Source organism: Anarhichas minor, unplaced genomic scaffold, assembly GCF_050575085.1.
Source record: "Anarhichas minor isolate MPS153535 unplaced genomic scaffold, ASM5057508v1 ptg000052l, whole genome shotgun sequence".
In the NCBI taxonomy this organism is placed as follows: Eukaryota; Metazoa; Chordata; class Actinopteri; order Perciformes; family Anarhichadidae; genus Anarhichas; species Anarhichas minor.
The window spans coordinates 3,260,929-3,283,954 of record NW_027466498.1 but is presented as its reverse complement, the minus strand read 5'-3'; the positions used below and the strand labels follow the sequence as shown (position 1 = coordinate 3,283,954).

The window sequence follows — 23,026 nt, the reverse complement described above, 5'->3', positions numbered from 1 at the left end:
TTTGAAATAATGCAGCTGAGAGCCTAAAGACTCTCCCAAATCATAGCACAACCGATCAGTAGTCCTAGAATAACGTTTGGCTGGGATAAAGTGGGATAAGAGGCTTTTAGTACAGAGAGGTCACGCGAGGTCGTCATTTTGGAACCAGCTGTTGCAGCTCTTACATTGTACTTTTATATACTATATAACTATATATTTCACTTTTTTTAATCACTCATATTATTCAATACATCCAAATACAGCCGTTTGGCATCATTTTGAGAGCCAGGGCCTGTTTCTGGCTCTCATCCATTGGATTTTCTCAGTTGCTGTGTGTGTATGGGGCTCTAGCTCAGCCTATCATCGGTCAATTTCAGTCAATGAGCCCGCCTTCGACGCATCAGAGTCTCAGGAAGGCGGGCGTCGAAGCCGGGTGTTGATTGACAGAATTTTCAGCGAGTAAAGATGCAAAGAGTGCCGCGCATCCCCGAGCGTAAAATTCCATTCGCCAAAAGTCTGACCACACACCCACGGGTCCAGCAAGTTAGATTGGTCAACTTCTACAGGAAACAGATGAAAAACAGACAGGATGCAGTTGCCAACAATGATTCTAGCTTTGAACCGGATAATTTTCGCCGTTATTTTTCGGATTCTTCATAAAAGGTAAGCAAATACCAACGATTTTTTCCGGTGAAGGGAACTGTTGTGTTGCTCACAGCTTTGTAGTGGTTTCACGGAGAGAAAAACCGAAGGCATTTATTTTAATTTTAATGTTGTGCTGCTGGCTTGTGCCCAGCTGGTTAAGCAGTAGGTCAGATGGGAAACAGTCATCGCATTCAAGTACAGTTTCGCAGCCTGCATGGTGAGACTGTTTCTTATATATATAAATATAGATTACATTTTAAGACCTTTGTCACATGTTTTACTTGCTTTTTAAAAGAGAGATTAGAATCAATAAAAAGTCCTGATTATTTAAAATCTGACACGACCTATAGCCTCTCACCAGCAACATAAACAGCTGGCTCCGGTGACACTTTACAAGCCCTCTTTGTGAAGAACATACACTCTTTTTAACATTCAGGTGAATCTGCAAGCCATTTATGTTACATTTGTCATTGTGTACGTGAGTTTAAGTGCAGCTTGTTCTTTGTTTTTTACGTGCACATAAATCACTGTATCGTCAGCGTACATTTGAATATCACACCCATTGCTGCCAGTACACAGGCCCCAACCCTTGTTCACTCCCTGCGTGATTTTTACTTCTGTAGTGCACACTTCTACAGAGTCTGAGTGACTCTGTGTAACTGTGCCTCTTCTTTGGCCAGATAATATATACTTTCAAAAGACAAGTTCTGTTTGACAATATTCTTCATTTCAGCTTAAAAAGACTCAACAGCAGGTAAAATAATTTTTCCACCACAGTACTCCCCCACGTTAGATCTCAGAGTAGATGATGAAACATCACCCACTCTGACACACTGGGTTCTTCCTTCAAGGTAGGATTTCAGCAAGACAAGAGACTCTCGGGAAAAGTTCAAATTTGACAGTTTATTAATCAGGACATTGGGATTAACCGTATCAAAAGCCTTTTTGAGGTCAAGAAAAACCGCTGCTACTACACCCCCTTTATCCATTTTAAGTTTCACATTCTCCAAGAGGAAGTAGTTGGCTGTTTCAGCCGAATGATTAGCCCTGTAACCAAACTGCATAGGATGCAGCTGATATGGAGAGCTGTTGAGGTGTTTAATAAGTTGCTCTGCAACACATTTCTCAGCAATTTTGGAAACACCAGGGAGGATACTGATTGGCCGATAATTAGAGACATCGGTTGAATCTCCTGACATAAAAATGGTTGGAAACACACCTTGCCTGAGAGAATTGTTGACAATGCTTGTGATCGGGTGAGCGAGTGTGCCTTTGTGTTTCTTTAGAAAAATATTGTCAATTCCATAAAGATCTTTGGCCCTAGAGTTCTTGAGTGAGCCGAGAACTCTGGTGACAGTAGATTTAGAGACATCCTCAATAGAGAAGCATGGTTGACCTTCATTTACTGGTATAGGATCAAATTGAAAAGTACTGGAGCTTCGAGTTAAAGCTTCCACTGAGTTGATAAAGTATGAATTGAAAGCTGTACAAATTACAACTTCATCTTGTGTAAGGCACCCGTTTACATTAATTTTAATTTGCTTCATTCAATTGCTGTTATGTTTGTCTGTTAACTTCTTTCGATTATCCCATATTATTTTAGAATTACCCCCTGCTTCATCAATGATCTTAATAAAAAAATTAGCTGTTGCTTTTCTAAGTTATTTCATTACCTGGTTTCTCAGCATTGTGAATTTCTGCCTATCATTAAATTATGGTCAGACATACCAGTTGCAGCTGCATGAGTGAATGTAACAGTCGGAACATGGCTGGACAGATGTCAGCAGGAAGAGAGCCTTGAAGCTATCATCTTTCCAGTCCATGTGCAAGGAGAGCTCGTCAGGTTGCTCCAAGAAAAATGATCAAATCCTTTATTGTGTGATTTGATCATTCTTTCTGGTTTATTGCTAAAAATCAAATCAATCTGGGACTGAGAAGAGTGGGTTATCCTTGTGGGTTCTAACTGTGTCATATTAAAACAATCAATTGTACGTTTTAGGGATTTTCTTCTAGAATTATCCTCCCAATTTACATTAAAATCACCCATTAATATAACCTCTTTGTCATAGTCACATTCCTTTTACATGGAATTAAGCTGATCATAAAATTCACATTTGGACGATGGTGGTCTGTAGAGACAGATACGACATTTGAGATGATAGTGACACTTTCAGACCAATACATTCCAATTTGACATCACTTGACCGCTTAATCTGGCTGCATCTAAGGTGTTCTTTAATGTAAAACATTACTCCTCCTCCTTTACATTACTCCTCCTCCTTTACCACTCTCTTCTAAATATACAAAACATCTGTTGCATTGTTTATCCTTGTAACAATATTTATCTGTATAGTACCTGTAAAATTAATAAATATGAAATGAAATTGCATGATCACTTAATTCAAATTACACGTTACCGATAAAACGGCATGCTTTTTTAAGGTCATAGGTCAACACTGGTTAAAGAACTTTAAAAAATGTAACTAGAAAATATATGATTATGGTAATAAAACTAAATTTTTATTTCAGGCTGAGGCCTTTTCATAAACAGACATTTTAAAGAGTGGAATTGAATGAACACAACCAGCCTGACATGCCCATACAGAGAGCTCCACAGCTGGGTGCAGATGCTGGAGATTTTATTACCAACCATGATCAAAGCCTGTTTTGAGGTCACATTCAACAGGACAGATCATAACTGGTTGGTATACCCCGGCACAGATGATGTGCTGCTTTAACAACCTGCTGCAAGACTTGTCAAACAATGGAACAGTTGCATACCATAATACTCTCTCTGACCAATATCTCTAAAGCCTCTGTTGAAAGATCGTAAGTATGAAAGCATAAAAGTATAACTATTGTAACCTATAACCTTTTTGATTCAAAGTATAACCATTAAATATATAAACTTTTTTAATTCATGATAGAAGTAATTAAGCCTATAACTTGTTTTATTTTTTGATAGATGTTGTTAGAGCCATAATGTGGTTTTGTTGTTTTCTTATGTCTTTGAGGGAAACATGGGGTGGGTTTACACATGCAGTTCTGACATTGAACAGTGGGTGGCACATTAACCTAAAAGTGCATATATGTAAGTGCCTGGTAAATGACAATCAGGTGTGTGTAGACGGGAAGCTAACAGTTTTTGACCGTGTCAAGGTATCGTGTCAATGTGGCGTGTCAGCCGGCATGCAAGCTTGAAGTTTCAAGGTCTTATAGTATCCTGTAAAGTATCCTGTATTCTGTTACGGTGCCAATATGCATTTGAATAAAAGGATCAACGGATCTAAAGAAAGACAGCGCATTGGACATTGAAATGTTTGTGGAACACGTGTCCGAACAGGTTCTCCCGTTCGCCCCCCAGTGGCTTTAATATATAAAATGGATAAATGTTAAAGTCATTACAGATGTGATTAACAATATAAACTGCATATACGCCTTATATAAAGTAGTCACTTAAACTTATACAATCCTTCCTCTTCTGAACAGGATCAAACGGGGTGAGAATGTCCAGCCTTCCAGCCTTAGAACGGAATAAAAACAGCAGAGCAGAGCAGAAAGATGAGAGGAGGGGGAGAATTCCAGAGAGTGACTGGATTATACCTCATAGCAAATCAGTAAAAGCTGATTAAGAGGAAAAACGTATTACAGTAGGCGTGTTATAATTAGTTATTGTAGCACAGAGACTGTTTCATTGAATTGAAATTGTTCTATATGATTGTTGTGTGAAAAACTTAAATAAAAACACAGCCTTACATTTTGTAAGTGTCTGAAACCAAACAAAGTATTCTGGTCCTTTAGAACAATTTAACCCTCTTCCCCTGTCCGTTAACCGTGTGATCCAGACGTGATGACAGAAGCTACCATGAGGTAAGTTCCATGGGTGAAGACTTGGCAGTGTTAGTCATAAAATGGTGAGAATGTTCACAATAGGTATAGACGATGTACATAACTATTCGTACTGGGTGTTAGGGTTACATCCTACTGAGAGTGCCTAGGGCATTAGTCGTAAAAGACTTTCAAAAAGACATAATTCCGAAATCCTAACGATTCGGGGTGAGATAAAAGGCCAAAGGTATAGTTCCGACACCTCCAAGAGGAACGTATATCCTCGCAGGTGGGACAGCCGACGGAGTAACCACTGTGTTAGGTGCGTAAGACTTCCTCGCTTAGGGCAGGAACCGTTCACGCTACACCTCCTCAAAAAGTTTGAAGTTATTATGTATTTATGCATAAAACTAAAATGTAGTGTGTGATAGAAAGTTTTAGTGTGCTAGAACATTTCTACTGTGATTTAGTTTATGTGCCTTACTCACTAACAAAACTATATGTGACATGATTGTGCATTGAGGAGAGTGGTAACAGGACCATATGGGTTATCTCTGCCTTTGCTTTGATAAGAGGAAGTAACCAAATGGGGGTTGCAGTTTCACTAGAGAATGTTTAGGTGTGAAGATTCCCAGGGATAATCAAAAGTAATAAAGACACATGTCTTTGTGTGACAAGGCTCAGAAGAGGAAGAGGATGACTGGAGGTGTCAATGGGGAGCTTGAAACTGCTGATCAATTGTTGTAATGATCAATTGATGTCCCCCCCTACTGTTAGGATCCCTGTCTGCTCCTAGTTTGTGTTCCCCTTGTCTGTTTTGTTATTGTGGGCCATGTGCTTATGTTTTGTTTTTGTGTCAGCCTACAGTTTCCACCCCCGTGTTCCGCCCACTTCACGCCTCTCTCCTTAGGCTCAGCTGTGGCTCATTCCAGTGATCGCCGCTGGCTGACTTAAATACCTCGGCGTTTCACCGGCGCGCCGTCAGTCCGTCCGGTTACCAGTCTGGTCACGTAAGTCTGAACACCCATTTCAGTGAAGATCGTTACCCGTTTGTTTTCTGTTCCTTGAGTTTTGAGTGCGGTCGAGTTTCCCTCCCGATTCCGGTGGAGATTATAGGAGTGACTTTAATTTGCTGGACAGTTAGTCTTTGTTTTTTGTTTGTTCTTTCTGTGACTCCTCCTGCACAGTTAAATAAAGTCTTGGCTGGAGTAAACCTGCTGTGTGCGTGCGTTTGGGTCCACTAACTATACTACCACATAACACCTACTGTGTGCTGAGATGGTTAAGAGCAGGAGACAAACTGAACTCTTGGCTCATCCTCTGCTGACTGTTGCAGTCAGTATGACGGTGAAGCAGTCTCTGCAACAGAGAATAAAGTATTTACTTTAAAGACAAACTTCTTTCCTCAATGTTTCTTGTTTCAGTATTCAGTATTATAGGACTCACTCTGTACTATTGAATAGTTTTTTTCCACCACAAGCGTCAGCCATTGAATTGCAGTGTAAGAATTGGGAAACTCCATTACAGGTTTGTGAGCACTGAATTACAGCAGCAAAAATTTAAGCAAGACAGTGGAACCCTAAAGAATTTTAGCTCATTAAAGTCTACATTTGTTCTGAATATTGTTTAATGAATAAATACTGAAATCAGAGGAAACCTTTTTCTGCACCTTGTAATATAATACTTGTGTGAGTGTGTGCTTTTGTACCCTCGCAGTATGGCTCAATTTCCCCCTTGTGACAGCTATCTATAACCCCCAGTCAATCAATATATCATCATTTGCAGTCAATACAAAATGATGATTTTGGGGCCTGGAGACACTGTGAGCCTCAAGACACTTGACCACATGTTTTGTTTATGTCCCCATCTTTCTGTGCAGTAGTGCTCTGCTCTGACATTTGAGCTGCACTAAAAAGGCTTTAGTGGTTGATAGTGATAATTCATCAGACACAAGTATCTTCCTTAAATACTTTCAAGTACAAAGCTGTATCTAGTCTGCACTAGTTAAATGATTGAAAATTTTAAATTAATTAATCTATATCTAGTATGTTGAAATAAGTCATAATACAGTATGTTCAAAATGTAGTATAGTATGTCAAAACAAATTCTGAGTTCAGAAATGGTTTATTGCCAAATAAGAAATTTGACTTGGCCATTCGGAAGCAGAAATGAAAATGCACAATAGAATACAACAAACAAAAAACAATCTAGGAATATGTTAAAATATGTCATAAAATAAGGTGTCTATTTAAAGTGTACAGCTATGCAGGGATGTGTGTATGTTGTCCAAGGAATGTAAGAGTCTGAGACAGTGAAACATTTTTTGTGTGAGGTTTTGGTCCTGATGGAGTTATTTTTTTCTGCCTCAAGCTTGAATCTGCTGTTCGGCCTCACCATGTGCTTATTTGAACAAAGAAAAAGACTTGGGCCTGCTTGTTCAGCCAAAAGCCTGATTTGAGTTGAAGATAACAGCAAGCTCCAGGAGAAGCTAAAATCACAACTCTGTGTGAAATCTTCACCCAAACGCCGCGCTGGCTTCACATTGGTCGAGGGCCGGGCTGCGCAGCTGACTTCCGGTTCTATGACCAGATGTCAGAGTTGATAAAACACCAGAGCCACCTGAACGCACTGCCCTTCCCGTCTGACTCGCGTCGGTGTAAGGAGGCAAGAACACAGCTTTGCTGCTTTTAAAAGAAAATCCTAGGTCAGAGTCTAAATTTCACTGGACGAACAGACTGTTTTGTTTTGTTTTGGATCCTGAGACAGAAAACGGATAACTTCTATGCCCCGTTCTCTCCCAGTTAATGTCAACATGTTTCCGGTTATAAGGAAGAATACCCTTGATTTCCAAAGAAACACTCTGCCACACAAAGTTTTCATCGCCATGCAGCTGGAAGCTCCGCATCCGAGTTTAACTGGGAACTCAAAGGACCACGTCGACCAACAAAGTCATCCCATAGTAAGAGGTTACTTGGCTTAGTTGGGTCATTGTGTTTATTGCCTTGTTTGTTTTGCTAAAGTCATACCATGTTGTTATACCATGTTGTTGTGTAAACTCACCGACGGCCGAATCACATTATACTGCTGCAATCGTGTTGTGATAGAACAGTCACCACGAGTGGAGCTGGAGATTGTGGCTTTATCAGTAAAAGCAATCAGAACCGCTGCTGGTCGAAGCTAACTTCGCTAATCACCCGATTAGCTAAGAGTGTCTGATAGAGTAACAATATTCTTTTGTTTTGTTTGCTTTCTCTCTTCTTCTACTAACCCACACACACACGTACATAGTTACAAGCACGAACTACCTCAGACACGTGTAGATAACACGACCTCTATTGACTCGCACCATTTTGTGGTCTCGCGAGGCATGGTCCCGTGTGAAACTACCCCCTCCATTTTGATAGTCCGATCTATCTTCCCCGTGTAGTCCCACGTGACGTAGCCACGTTTTCGATTACATCTGCAATTATCTGAGCAGTTTCTCGCTTCTCCCCCATGCACACACACACACATTCCTACCACAGATTTGTTTGTTGATTTTAGATAGTGCTCATGAGTTTATAGTAGTAGTTAGTTTTAGACAGTGGTGGGCCGTCAGGGCCTGCAAAGCCTTCTCTGCTGGCCTAAACAGAATCACAAAGCTATATCTATTTTATAATTTAATTTTTCTTAAATTAATTTATAAAATTATTTTTCCCATTATCTTATTTTCTCATTGCACAGCTACTGTCTTCCTCAGTTGCTCTGCTTCCAGTGCAGCTTGTTTTAAGGAGTTTTATCCAATCAGATTTCACCTCTGTCTCTAGGTAAGAAGAGAGGCCTGCAGACTCACAAGTGCATCCATGTGCAGTTTAAGTGAATGGGGACGATATTGTTGATTGTCAGTGTTCAACCAATCAGATCTTTAGTTTGACATGTTGGGCGTATTATTTGACGTGTCAGAGCCTGCTAGCTGGCCTATCAGCATTACGTGCAGCTCAGTTTCCATGTGCAGCTCTGCAGTGAGGTACAGCGTGTGCTGTGATTGGTTAGCGTGTGCACGTGACTATCGTGAAACGAAACTTAACAGCAGAGGCTTAGGGTACTTCTCCAGTCTCTTAATTGCATCCCCGTTTCCCTCACTTGCGTCCTTTCCTTGCGTCTTAGTCCCTCCCACCAGGGATGCATGGAGGAAAACATGCGAGGAGAGAGGAACGAGGAAATATGTTTTAAGAGACACACACACTCACTGCCAGATCGTTCTCCGCTTTCATGCCAGACCTTCCAGCATATTGTGATGGGAAAATATATTATTGTATCATGCTTAGTTTTAAAGAATGTACAACTCGTAGTCAGGCGATGTTTTTTAATTAGTTTTGTATCCAGGTGTCTTGTTATCTCTTCCCATGAAGGATGAGAAGTGAAGAGACACTGTCTTTGTCTTAGGAGAAAGACACAGAGAGACCTTGACTCCAGAAACTGAATGATGCAGAAACAGACATCCTGTCTGAAATACTTGTACTCCCCTTTTGCCACATTATCTGAATTTGTAAGGCGTGAACCTTTTGTATGCATAAATGATGTTGAATGTTGCACCTTTTGAGAAGCCTTCTCACAGTACACTGAGATACGCGTCTATGGGACTGCTCTCTCTTTATTGCAATAAAGACCAACAACTTTGATTCTTTCGAGACTCTGTTTATTGATCCAGATTGAAAACTTCCACCCTTCCCTGCCCCGGTAATTCACCCAGCCTTCTGTTCCCGACCACGAGATCCTGCCGCTTTTTCCCTGTGATTCTTCTACCTGTTGTGTGTCCTGAGGAAAATAAAGCTCTGATTCAAACTATCCCTGGTGTCTGTCGTACTGCTCCTGGGTCCTTACCAAACCCGTTACAAATATAGTAATTTTAAAAATGTAATTAATAATTCATAATGTAGTAAAATAGTCATAGTATATTATATCTAATTTAAAAATTGAATTTAAATTTGAATGTACTTGTATCGTATTTTTCTTGTCTTCCGGCCCCTCAAAGCGCTTTAACACTACAGTCATCATTCACCCTGTCACACCCATTCATACACTGATGGCAGAGGCTACCATGCAAGGTGCCACCTGCCCATCAGTAGAAAAAGCAAAAAAGTAATAGCATAGTATGTTAAAAAAGACATGGTATTTTATGTCTAAAAAGTAATTACAGTATTTCTAAAAAAACATCATAGTAAAATATGTCTAAAAAAATATGTCTAAAAAGTAATTACAGTATTTCTAAAAAAATAGTAAAATATGTCTAAAAATGTCATAAAAAGTCATTTTAGAGATTGTAAAAAAAAGTCTTAGTATAATAATATATCAATAAAAAATGGAAATTGTTTGTCAATTTCTGTGAGTTCATTGAAGCAATCAAATAAACTCTCCAAGCTTGATGTCAACAGATAGCAGTAACGTTAAGTTGCTTGTGTGCCATGGTATCAGGAAACATGACAAGTCATAACGATCCTCTGTCATCTGAACCCAGAACTACCTGACCAAAGCTATTGCTTCCACTGTTAACATATAATTAACAATCTAATACAGTAGATTGTAAAAAAGAATCCTTCAAAGAGAGAGAGAAAGTGTGTAGGAGCCGCATTTAAGTTCATGTCTATGTATTTTAATTACTGATCTTTTTCTTTTATTTGTCCCCGCCCACAGGTGAGGAGGGCAACCTATAAAATGGGGATTGTGGCGCATAGGGAGGTGGAGAAGCGGGTGACGGCGAATACTGTTTGTGACGTCGTTCTCAGCCTGTGACAGCGTCGGCTGATTGAAAGGCATCGGAAACGCTGCAGCAGAAACCCAAAAGACATTAAAACAACGGCATCTTATGTTCCTATTTTTGTTTATGTTGCAATAAATGGAAAGCAATAGTGAACCATCAGCTCCTTCTGGATTTTCTTTGAGGAAAAAGTCTGACATAAGGCACCCGAACTCTACGTAGTGGTAAAAACTATATAGCACACGAAATATAGGGGTTTAACCGTTAAATATAGGGGTTTAACCGTTAAAGGAACAACCAAACGTAGGAAAAAAAGGGACCCTGTCCCTCCCAAAACCACCCATTCGGAAGCAAAGATGAATTCTGCTAGACAGGCAGACGGAGAGTTTGTCTCCCACAGAGCCGGGCTGTGACGGTCTGTGACAAATGTTGGTTCTTCACGGGAATTGAGCTACTGACAAAAATAAGACAAACCTTCACCTGCAAGCAGAGGCAAGCTACATTAGGATCATTATTTTTGATAACACAAGTTCTGTGAAATGTTGTTTGAATTTGCAAATGAGGAATTTCCTAATGGTACATTCTTGATACCAAGGGCGTAGGTTTGCATAGGGTCCATAGGGACTAGTCACGACCAAAGTTTGGGAAAGACACAATTGTCCCCACCAATATTTTGTTAATTTTAATTGCCTCAGACACTCAGATCTCCGTGGTCAACTCAGCAGACACATTCACGTGAAATTCACGGTAAACGCATTCTAACGGCACAGATCAGGAGCGAGCGAAGGACCGTGAAAGTTAGCGGAAAGATTAACGTGAGATCTTTCAGACGAACATCCGGTTTTCAGAATAAGATGCCAACAAAGTATGAATTATATTCACATTAAGTATAAAACATGCTACCTGCATCTCGTGAGTTAAATGGAAAATACACCTAAATTGTGGGTAAAGTGTCTTTATTCTTTGATCGCTGGGTAACCATCATTACCTCTGAGTTACAGCATTATATTAATGAACAGTAGAGCTGCATTCACATGCTCTGACTGTTATGAAGACAGACATTTTTGCTGAAACGTGCTGAAACATTTTATTCCTGTTGCACAGCAGTGGAACGTTTCACATACAGTCACACACTGAGCACATAGTGCAAGAAATATGATCGCTACTGTGTAAAGGGAATACTGCTGTTAAAAAGAACCTGATTAGTTTAAAGTGTTTGCAAACCAAATGTTATTGCCATTTTGTTCATATAGCAGTACTTTTAAAATAAAAGTGCACAATACACTACTTTTGAATTAATTATTGAACTTTGCCATAACGATGAGATTAATCGCAAAAAATGCATGCGGTTAATCGCGATTAAAAATTGTAATCGTTGCCCAGCACTACTAATAATTGCATAAAGGAGGAAAGCACTTTATTTGTAGCCTATAAGTGCTGCAGAATAGATTTATTTTTTATTTTTTTGTCTTTTTTTGGCTGCACAACTGGGAAAAGGTTTTTATATATATTTTGGATGTAGAATATACTGTTACTGTATATTGGCATTTTAGCAGAACGTTTTTTATTCATTTATTTAATTATTTATTATTATTATTATTATTTATTTGGTGCAGAATACTGTTTTGTATTTAAACTAAGGTTTTGTTACTGTTATGTTGAAATCAGTTCCAAGTTACACAACTGTTAATATATTTTAATAAAGTTTGCCTGTTCAACATAATATCAACCAGGGGCGTCGTTAGGCCTATTTTAGGGGGGCTGAAGCCCCCCTAAAATGTTCTTCAGCTCCCCCAAATAATTTGGCATTATTGGCTTTTAAAAAAAAAGAAGAAAAAAAAAATATATATTTTTTTATTTTGGTGACGTCATTAAATTAAACTATTGTTTCTCACATGGACAAGTTATTTATAACTCTAACATGCTACATATGTGCGTGCGTTCTGGTTTGTATGTTTTCTCCCCCTTCAAATTACAATCCAATAGCCTATCATCATACTGAACGATATAAAGTTGACACTGTCAGGTCCATTCTCCATCCATTGTGTGCGGTCCCTTTAAGAATTAGGATTTGGGAATGACGCGGATATTCTTTATTTGAGAAAAGTTCATATTTGTGTTGTCAAATTTCACTATGACCCTCAAATTCTGTCTCTTGTGTTATCATATACTGAATGCAAGCAAATCTACAGAGCAAAATCACACTCTTTCTGATTGAACCAATCTATGAACTGTCTGAAACAATGGATATCCGCGGCCCCAAATGGGCCCCAAAAAAAATTGCCGCACGCTACGCGCGGAAACATGCTACTCCCCTTGGGGCTAAGCCTAATCCTAGAAACGCCCCTGATATCAACTAAGACTTTTGTTAGATGGCGGGGGGGCATTGTACCAATGCTGAGACCAAACCTACACCCTTGCTTGATACATTTAGGAGAAATCTACAGATACAAATAGACAAAGTAGTAAAATAAACAGCTAAATATGTGTTGTTGATGTTTTCTTTCCACTAGACTGAAAACAGATTTGTTATGGAAGTAAAATTGGTCATGACAAACCTGTCTTATTTGTGACAGTAGACATTAACTGTAAATGGACTGTACTTGTATAGCGCTTTTCTAGTCTTCCTACTACTCGCCATGTCATTCATCCATTCATACACTGATGACAGGGGCTACCATACAAGGTTCATTCATTCACCGTAGTCAATTTTGGGGTTAAGTGTCTTGCCCAATAACACATCGACATAGACTAGCGGAGCCGGGGATCGAACTGCCGATCCTCTGATTGAAGAACGACCCTGCTCTACCACTGAGCCACAGGCGCCCCAACTGTACATAAACAGGTGTGTCTGAGCATCACCTCGAACTGAGGACACATTTCAATCTGAAAATGGGGGTGATGGGGAATATTTAAAAAAGATAGTTGATTTCATAATCATTGTAGTTTAACCTTATCTTCTAAACTAAGTATTTGTTTACTGATCACTTTAAGAAATCGCATAAAGAAAAAATGTAACAGGGTGTTTTTATTGTGGAAAGGGACAGTCATCCGAGCATGCTCCTGCGCCGTAGCAGGACTGAGGTTCTTTAGTCTACACACTGTATGTCTCTGCTGGAAAAGTAAAACTCTCAATAACCCAAAAAGATATTACCAAGAGTAACTTTAATTTCACATTTCATATATATATATTATATATATATATATATATATATATATATATATATATATATTATATATATATTATATATATATATATATTATATTATATATATATATATATATATATATATATATATATATTATATATATATATATATATATTATATATATATATATATATATTATATATATATATATATTATATATATATATATATATATATATATATATTATATATATATATATATATATATATATATATATATATATATATATATATATATATATATATATATATATATATATATATATATATATATATATATATATATATATATATATATATATATATATATATATATATATATATATATATATATATATATATATATATAACATATGTGCTTGGACTAGTACTGCTGCACTGTGGACTCAGGAGTTATAGTTTTTGATTCTTTAATGTCAACATCCTGTGGAAACTGACATTAGTTCAGGAAGCTGGCATCGACACAGTCCACAGAGCAGACAGCTCATGAGTTGGTGGTTGAAATAAAGGCATTTCTGCAGATGACCATCACTCCAGAGGAGCAGCAACAAAACGACAGTGTCTTAAAGTCAAACAGCGTATCTGGTGTGGAGGATCTGCAGCTCATCAAATGGGCCTTGAGCTGAGGTCTATGTGTGTGTGTCCGTCTGCGTGGTCTCTGTTGTCTCCTCGCTGTCAGCATTGACTGACTGCTGCTCTGCCAACATGTCTGTTAGCTTCAGCTCAAGCAATGGATCCCTGGACTCTGCTGACACCTGCAGGACAAAGGCAGTACTGTGATCATGTGACTGAAAATGACTGTTACTTGCCAGGAATTTATCACTTTCACAAGCTTTCGCCACATGAATGAAGTTTCAAGATAATTACAAAATAGTGTTATTTCATTTCATTTCATTTCTATTAAAGTGGTTAATGCTATTCTTCAGTTTATGTGGTAGTAGGACAACAATAGCTCCTAAAAGTGCCTTTGAAGTGAAATAAAAACAGTGCATGTTTTATTTGGTTTGAGAAACAGGAGCATTCCTGTTGGACATTCAGTATGAACATTAGGACTATTTATGAACATGATGTTCCCCTTGCTGAATGTCTCTGTATTCTGAGCTGGAGACGGGGTCTCCATCCTGCAGATCTCAAGACAGTTGAGTCATCTCTGTAGCTTCTACTTTATTCAAACTGAAAGGCCTTCACACACCAGGGATGTTTTCTTTTCATGCAATTCATTTGCACGTAAATATGTTTTCTTACTGCCATGAGTACTTTCAGACAGAATGCAAATATTACGCAGTGAAAAGGTTACGTTTTTTGTTTGTTTTGGAACGAGATCGATTTTTCTGAGGTCTTACACCACAAATACAGAAATAGGCCATTCACAGTTACAAGCTACAAATCAATCAGTGATTTCTTTCCCCATGAAAACATGAGGTTGTGAATCAGCTGCTCTTTGTTTGATGATTCCACTCATCAAAGTTTAGCTGGTAACCCTAGTAAGCACTTAGGCTACATCCACCCTACTACATTTCTATTTTAAAACGCATATCTTTTTCTAAGTTTAAACCGAGCATCCACACTACTCCGGAGTTTTAGAGCACCGAAAACGGAGTTTAGAAACGTTACCGAAAGCCGGGTAAGATTGAAAACTCCGGGGTTACCTCCTAGTGTGGACGGCGGAACCGGAGAAGTTTTAAAACAATAATGGAGACACCCACGTTCGCTACTTGATTGGGTCTTAGCAGTCAAGACATTTCTTTCCCTGATTATCGACCGACTACCAGTTAATTCAACATGGATAACTGATTACAGACGTAGCTGATCTTATTGTCTATACTAACAGCTGTTGTGCAGTTAAATTCTGCATTTTTTAATTCTACTACTGCCGACATGTGGAGGAAGCAGCTGTTATCGGAGCAATTACCAAGCGGCGTGTCCAGTGGCGTTATCAACCCTACGGAGCCGACGTCTGAAGTCACAGTTTGCGGCTTTGAGGAGGGCGGTGGACACAAAACGGAGGACTTTCCTTTTGTTGTTGATGCTTATTTTGTTCTGCACAACTATTGTGAAGTCCACACAGAAACTGTAAAGGAACAAAAGCATAAATACTCTCCAGTGTGACAGGGACTTCAGCCACCGGCAGAGCTACGAGTGTGAGAGCAGACAACTGTGTGTGAGAGAGAGAGAGAGAGATAAAGCAAGACTTACAGCGTTGTCAACAAGTTTGAAAAATACCTCCACAAAATTTGTCCATTTGAGTTTATAGAGGAAGATTTTAGAGGAAGATCTAAGTATCAAGCACTACCTTAAGTTACCTGCAAACTCATAATTGGTGAAAAAGGTGACAAGCACCGAAACCCTATTGGGGGGGGCATGCTTCCCCAGGAGAATTGTATTTTAAATAGGAGCTTGAAAATGTAGCATTCTGGTGTACTCTGAGAAGAAAATTAAGTGATAAGACAATATTTAATAATAATTTAATAAAGTAATAATTTACTTTAAGCAAAAAAACGAATTTATTATTCAGTTATTAATCAGTATTTCAGCTCCATTATTATTAACCTTTATTTAGACAAAATCCATTGAGACCGAGGTCTCATTTTCAAAAGTTTGTCATATAAAAACACAGATAGCAAGAGTAGCGAGAACCATCGCCTGTACAAAATAAAGTGATTAGTTTTCATTGAACCCTGTTACTGTATGTCTTCATATTAACTTCCACTGTTACTGTAAAGTTGTTAGAATTGTGGCCTACCTTCTTGCAATTAATATGCATTCAATCCAGTTACATTATTAAAATTAAAATGATAATCTACTACAACTCACAACTACACGCTCAAAAAGCGAGAAAAAGGTATCCGGGTCTTGTTCACAAGGTAGCTTATCAAGAGTAAAATAATAGCTGTAATCTATACACACCTCTGCATTAGCAACCCGCTGAAATGAAGGTACAGGCACCTTAACCCTCTCATTACTTCAGGGTTCTTGAGAGCAACGTGGGACTGTTGGGACTGTTAGTACACTGGCTGTGGTCATTACAGTGAACATGTCTGTCAGTGTGATGAGAGGGCTTGTGAGCCCTTGTTGCTGTAGTTCATCTCCTCGGAGCAGAGGCTGCATTTATCTGCCTTATCAATGTATTTAATACACTGACAGCGGGAAGCTGTACTCACGTCTGTTTAGACCTCCACCTTTATCCAGGCCCAGCTCCACTCACAGCTCAGCCCTGCATCAAGCTGCGCTACACAAACAGCCTTCTCTTCATTAAGCTCTTTGACCACATCATCTCATCAGTATCTGGGCAAATTGTTCGTGGTCATAAAAGTTATTATGAACACGAAATCGGCTCATTCTACTTTGAGTTAAAAAAACAACCTGCAACCAGATGCGCTGGTGTTTGGGTTTAAAGTTAATGAGTGACCGCGTGAACTGAACCGGAACACGGGGGGGGCTGCATGTTTCATCACGTTACGTTTTTTCCTCCTAAATCGCGATAATGATGAACGTTAACAGTCGACAAAATTTCGCATGCAGTGGACGTTAACTTAACCCAGCAAGTCTGACCTGTAACGGAACATAACGTAACTTAAACTTTAACGGAGGGAAATGAAGACGATGTAGACATCTTAACGCTGATTGGCCAAGACTCGACACGTCTCCTTGTCTCACTCCAATCTGAGAAACGCTGGCGGGCCAGTTTTCAGGCTTTTAAGCAAAAATGTATAAATGTGGAAGTAGCCTCAGACTCTTACAGGAGGAGCTCCTCTCCGCCTCAGCATGATGCCATCTGTGAGTAATGCCTTCCCTGTCTCTTCAAACAGAGCAGAGTCCTCCAGCTCACCGTGGCTCTTCAACTCTGTGTACTTGTCTACAAACCTGCGGGAGCAAAGTGAAACATTTAGTCACATTGTCAAGGAAATAATATCTTTTATTTAACTCAATGAATTAATTAACTTTATTCAACTGTCTTTTCAACCCTGCACTTGGTGTGCAAACACTACAGATTCTGGAACATACATAAAAACAATTCACAGCCAAATCATTTAGATCAGTGGTCCCCAACCACCGGGCCGTGGGTCATTTGGTACCGGGCCGCACAGAAAGAATAAATATTATATTATTTCCGTTTTATTGATTATCAGAGTCTGAAAGAAGATTTATTTTGAAAAATGACCGGATTCTCTCGCACTTTCATCCGCCTGTGTCTCTTGACATGTCAGGACGCTTGTCTCGGTCACGTGATACGTTACCTCGAAAGTTAAGCCCGAAAACTAGCGAAAATTAATACAAAACTTTTGGAGAGCTTCTTTGCAAAGGGGGAAAGGCCCACTAAGGAGACAGAAGACGACCCTACAACTTCCACGAAAATGAAAGCTTCATTTAACAGACAATATCAGGAGTCTAATTAAATATCAGGAGTAATTCTTACACGCCAAACCCGCTCTGCATAATATGTGGCCACACAGGAAGATCAGCTGCTGGAGATTGTAAATGACGGTGGCCTTAAAAGTATGTTTGAGACAACAACTCTGCTGGTGTTTTGGATTAAAATCAAGGCTGAGTATCCTGAGATCGCCACTAAAGCACTGAAAACCCTGCTTCCATTTCCAACATCCTCTTTGTGAAGCGGGATTTTCTGCAGTGACGGCAATCAAAACAAAACGAAGTAGACTGGAACACACTTCGGGTGTCATTGTCTCCCATTACCCCCAGATGGGACCGTCTCGTTGCAGAGAAACAAGCTCAGGGCTCCCACTGATTCAGCGTTATTGTGAGTTGTATTTATTTATGCATTTTATATTTGTTTTCATGCCGATCGTATCATTTTATTTCGTCGTGTTTATCCGCCACACCTTGAAGGCCGGTCCGTGAAAATATTGTCTTACATGAAACCGGTCCATGGTGCAAAAAAGGTTTGGGGACCACTGATTTAGATCACACCTGACATTCTGACGGGTGCTTTCGTGCTTGTATATCATATATTTTTATAAATCACTCCAAAACCGAAATGATGATTGGGGGGAAACATACCTCTGACACGTCGAAACAAAGTTTGACTTGGCCAGATCCAAAGGCCGAGGACCCGTCCCATACTGCACATAGAACTTCCTGAAAGGCAGACTTGTATGGGTGAGTGGGGCCTCAACAATAAGGATGTTCACTTGCGCAGCGCAAGTAGAATACCATGTCGGGCGAGTAATTTACTCGCCCAAGTAAGTGATAAAAACAATTTAACACATTGCCTGTCCTTTGCTGATAATGGTCGCTAAGGGGTGTTCTGATTTATTTACTTAAAGCTACTATAAGAAACTTATTGTGTTGGTTTTGGCGGTCCCTGTGGACAAAAGTTAAGCACCAAACTCCATTCAGAAAACCTCTCATTTCACGGTATTAATTTCCCGTATGATATGAATTTTTCACACACCGTCATAACCGAAACAACTGCTGTAACTCTTCAACAGGCAGCTAAATATATTGTTCGCCGCTAGGAGCGCTACGGTCGGAGCTACTTGTCTTAAGTGTATTGAGAGGGACCCCTAATCATGGTTATAACTTTATAACACAACAATTAATAACCCACAACTAATGCTCTTTAACAGCGCAAAACACCACGGCACACAACAGTTTGTGACAAATAAACAATTTGTAATACTAATAATTGTACATTTATAAAATAACACCGCCGAACGGCATGCTGGGTACAACTCGCTAGCTAGCCCGCTAGCACAACAGTTAACAGTTGAGAGAGGCTCCGTCGAATTAACGAACAGAAAAGAGCGATGCAGGATGAACAAAGACTGGAGATGCACCGATAGTCTGTGCCCAAGAGAGGAGCTGTGTCTGCTGTTTGGAAGTGTTTTGGTTTTAAAAAATCCGACGTTTTGCGAGTTTCTCGAGCCACTGTTGTTGCCGCTGGTGGTAACACGAGCAACTTACTCCATCACCTCAGCAGAAAACATGTGTTGGAATACCAAGAGTGTGATGACGGCCGTCGGATTCGAGGCCGTCAACCAGTAACGTTAACGCGAGTGAAGCCGAAGGGTCAGACATCGCTTGAAGAGGCATTTGCTCGAGGCAGCATATGACAACAAAAGCAAGCGGTGGAGCGACATTACAAACTCAATAATGATCCAGCTATGCAAGGACATTCGAGAAAGACAGGCTCAGAGCAATGATTAAAACACTGGATTCAATGCATGTCTTACCGGGGCGACAATACTTCAGCCAAACTGCTATCACAACATTATAGGAACAAACCCTATAGTAAGCAAAGCCTTTATACATGATGACATTAAAATATTTTTATATTCTATGTACTCCTGACAGTAGAGGAAGCCACTATAAACCTATTTAAAAACACAGTCAAGAAAAAAAAAAAAATACCGTGATATACTGTGAAACCGCCAGAATCTTAAAAAAATACTGTGATACACATTTTTGGTCATACCGCCCAGCACTAGATGGAGGTCCCATTGGAGTCTGAGTTTAAGAAGTTTCTTGGACCTGCATGATTTCATCTGATTTTGTGTGAAATCAGACCCATACACCAATGACAGGCTTAAAGAATAACAATTTAAAATAGACAATCTGTTTGATGGTCTTGTTAATGGTAATGGTCTGTACTTGTATCGTTCTTTTCTCAAAGTGCTTTAAAACTACATGTTCATTCACCCTTTCACACCCATTCATACACTGATGGGAGGGGCTAGCATGCAAGGTGCCACTTGCCCATCGGGACTATCTAACTAAGACTGATCCATACCCAGTAAAAAGTTATTCACAGTAGCTTTAAATAAATATTAAACATGACAATTAACTTTAGTCTCTGTTGTTATTTGATACCTCCTGATAATTAAAACAATTTGTATCGAGGCAAGTAAAAATTTACTTTGGGCATGGAGATTTCTGACCTACTTTCTTGACCAAACACATTTATGTTGAACCCTGTCTTTCAACTACTTTTAGTGCTGACATGAGAGCAGCTGATTCCCATTCAAACATTTTTTGTGAGTCCAGATGAGCTCTCAAACTAAATGGCCAGTTTCATATATATTTCATAAACGTATTTATTACTGTATCACTCAATATATAGTGATGAAACTAGTGAATGACGGGCTAGGAGGGAACCAGTGAACGCACTGCGGTGTAGGGCTGGGCGGTATGACCAAAAATGGATATCACGGTATTTTGTAAGACTTTGGCGGTTTCACGGTATATCACGGTATTTTTTTTTTGCGTGTTAAAGCATTAATTAATTAACGTCGAAAAGAACCGGCTGGTCAACTGGCCAGCGAGCGGTGAACAGCTGTTTGTGAGGCGTGTTTCCGTTCCGTCACTTCCTGTTTCCTTCACCTACATTCCCCTGGGTCCTAAGCCCCTCCACATACAGCTTCTTATCACCCTCTATGTACCAATGTACATTTAGAACAAATACCACACATATTACACGGTAATCAGCATTGCATATGTGTCTAACCAAAATACCTTTTGTTGTTCATCCTGCATCGCTCTTTTCTGTTCTTTAATGTGAAGTTACTGAAGCGACAGAGCCTCTCCCAGCTGTTAGCAGACTGTTGTTAGCGAGCTATACCCAGCATGCAGTTCGGCAGGGAAATTTTATAAATGTACAATTATTAGTGTCACAAACTGTCGTGGTGTTTAGTTGTGGGTTGTTAATTGTTGTTATAAAGTTATAACCATGACTAGGGTTCCCTCTCAATACAGTTAAGACAGCTAGCTCCGACCGTAGTGCGCTCAGCGGCGAACAATATATTTTGCTGCCTGTTGAAGAGCGACAGAAGTTGTTTCGGCTGTGCACTGGTATGACGGTATATGAAAAATTCATATCATACGGGAAATTAAAACCGGTATAACCCCCCAGCCCTACTGCGGTGTATCCACAAACAGTTAATAAAGCTATGAGCTGTGACAAAACAAAACCTACTGATTTAATTTATTCAGGTAAACAACAGGCCTGCTGAACTAATCGGTGTTCTAGTAAACTCAAGTGCTATGATACATGAAGTAGGGGATTCCTTACAAAATATGATTCAAACAGCCATGACTTTGTTTGTGGTTACCAGTGTCAAATAACAACACTCCCGATCAATGTGTTATTTTCACAATATTTACACAGAAAGCATGTAGGTGTAACACATGGAAGCACATATAGTCACCATTGTGAGTACTCGACTTACGCTCTAACTTCATCCTCTCTGTAGAAGATTTCAGGCACAGCTTCCTGTTTGTTGGTACAGGGTCTGGTGTGTGGCTTCACATAAAGTGGGTCCCTCTTGGGTGGAAAAGCCTCATATACATCATACCAGATGGGTTTCTCTGACGGCTTTATGACCCCAGAGCGCATCAGATCTCGAACCCTGTTCATCACACAATTGATCATTAAAATGACATTTGACAAAAATATGATTCATTGTAAAGCAGAGACTTACACAGAGATTAATGATGTTGCTGGCTTAAACTCAAAGATCGTATGTATTAAGCTGCTTTAAAGTATGATCTTGCTCTTGTGTTTCCAAATTATTAGAATGAGCAATAAGAATAAATGTCACATACTCTGTATTATAATATCCTCAGCAGCCAGCACTGAAGAATTAGTCACTTTGATCGCATTTAATTCTGCTGAACTCCTCAATCCTTCTTTTTTACTGATCTGTTTAACTCATTAGTCAAGAGCTTTGGACCATGGTTAATACCCCTTCCGATCAGTTGTATGCACACAAACATGATCCGTCTCTGTCGCATGCTTATGTCATCACACCGTATCCTTAAACTCGTTTGACCGGTCAACGCTTGAAAAGAGAAATTAATTTGCCATTAGTTTCGTCCACATGTTGCATGTCACCACGTAACGTTAACGTGGTGACGATGACTTACGTGAGGGTCAGCTAATAATGTCACCGCTGCTGCAGGAGAGACATTTGATTATGATAACGGTTAACCGATTCCTAAAAACCCCGTTTTATTCACTTAAACAGCATGACGTATTCCGATTAAGCAACACGTAACGTAAATCTGTGGTAAACAACATTTTTTGTGGACCTGATCCGATGGCTTTCAATAGGTAATGGATATGGCTACCATTAGCCATTGTTAGCTGCCTAGCTACTACAAGCTTCTAAGCACAGCGTAAAATGCTGCTCACTTACCGGGTGAATACAGTTCCAAACCTCTCCAGTCTGCTGCCAGCCATTGCTGTTTTTTCATTGACAGCGGTCACGATCGCTTACAATGAATTGGTCCAGTGCTAACATATCTCAGACATCCGGTGGGAGCGTCTATTTCTTCTTCTTTGGCGGATTTCCGGCAGACCAGATGCTTTGCGGCACATTTCTGCCTCCCTTGGGTCGGAAAGTGTGTTGCAGCTCAGATTATTTCCAAAGGCATAAACCTGTCGCAGCAGACAATTCAAGGACTGCTCCCCCTATCTTGAACTGGTTCTCGGTCAGGTTCAGCAGGCTCTTCATTGTGATTGTCTCTTCTTCTTCTGCAGAGAAAATCTGCCCTCAGCCCTCCATTGGCCTCCATTCTGGAAACAAGCCTGAAACATCAGTTCAGACCGGATACAACTGTTAGCGTCTCCTCCCTGAGGCGTGCTCTGTATGTTTCTTCCCACAGACCAC

The 23,026-nt window shown here is 39.7% G+C and overlaps 1 protein-coding gene across 6 annotated transcripts; it reads right to left on the bottom strand.

The window, feature by feature from the left end:
* Positions 1 to 13,739: 13,739 nt before the first annotated feature.
* On the bottom strand, positions 13,740 to 22,691 carry mrps23 (mitochondrial ribosomal protein S23). Of its 6 annotated transcripts, none has more exons than XR_012947351.1 (6): positions 22,553 to 22,691; positions 21,584 to 21,763; positions 18,417 to 18,506; positions 17,138 to 17,261; positions 15,310 to 15,552; positions 13,740 to 14,152 (listed from the first exon to the last, which is right to left on the bottom strand). XR_012947351.1 is itself a non-coding variant. In XM_076075462.1 (5 exons), the coding sequence occupies exons 1-5, from the start codon at positions 22,594 to 22,596 to the stop codon at positions 14,027 to 14,029; spliced, it is 564 nt and encodes a 187-aa protein (XP_075931577.1). In that variant the 5' UTR covers positions 22,597 to 22,691; the 3' UTR covers positions 13,740 to 14,026. The 6 variants fall into 6 exon arrangements, 2 of the variants coding, with proteins under 2 accessions (XP_075931577.1, XP_075931578.1); XR_012947354.1 differs by having other exon boundaries at positions 15,310 to 15,468; XR_012947352.1 differs by having other exon boundaries at positions 18,417 to 18,494.
* Positions 22,692 to 23,026: the final 335 nt, after the last annotated feature.

Excerpts from the sequence above, each read along its gene's own strand:
- mrps23 (XM_076075462.1), bottom strand. The coding sequence starts at position 22,596 with ATGGCTGGCAGCAGACTGGAGAGGTTTGGAACTGTATTCACCCG. Across the intron at positions 18,507-21,583 it reads AGAGAGGATGAAGTTAGAGC|TCTGCCTTTCAGGAAGTTCT; the intron begins GTAAGTCGAGTA and ends CACCCATACAAG. Across the intron at positions 17,262-18,416 it reads TTTGTTTCGACGTGTCAGAG|GTTTGTAGACAAGTACACAG; the intron begins GTATGTTTCCCC and ends TTGCTCCCGCAG.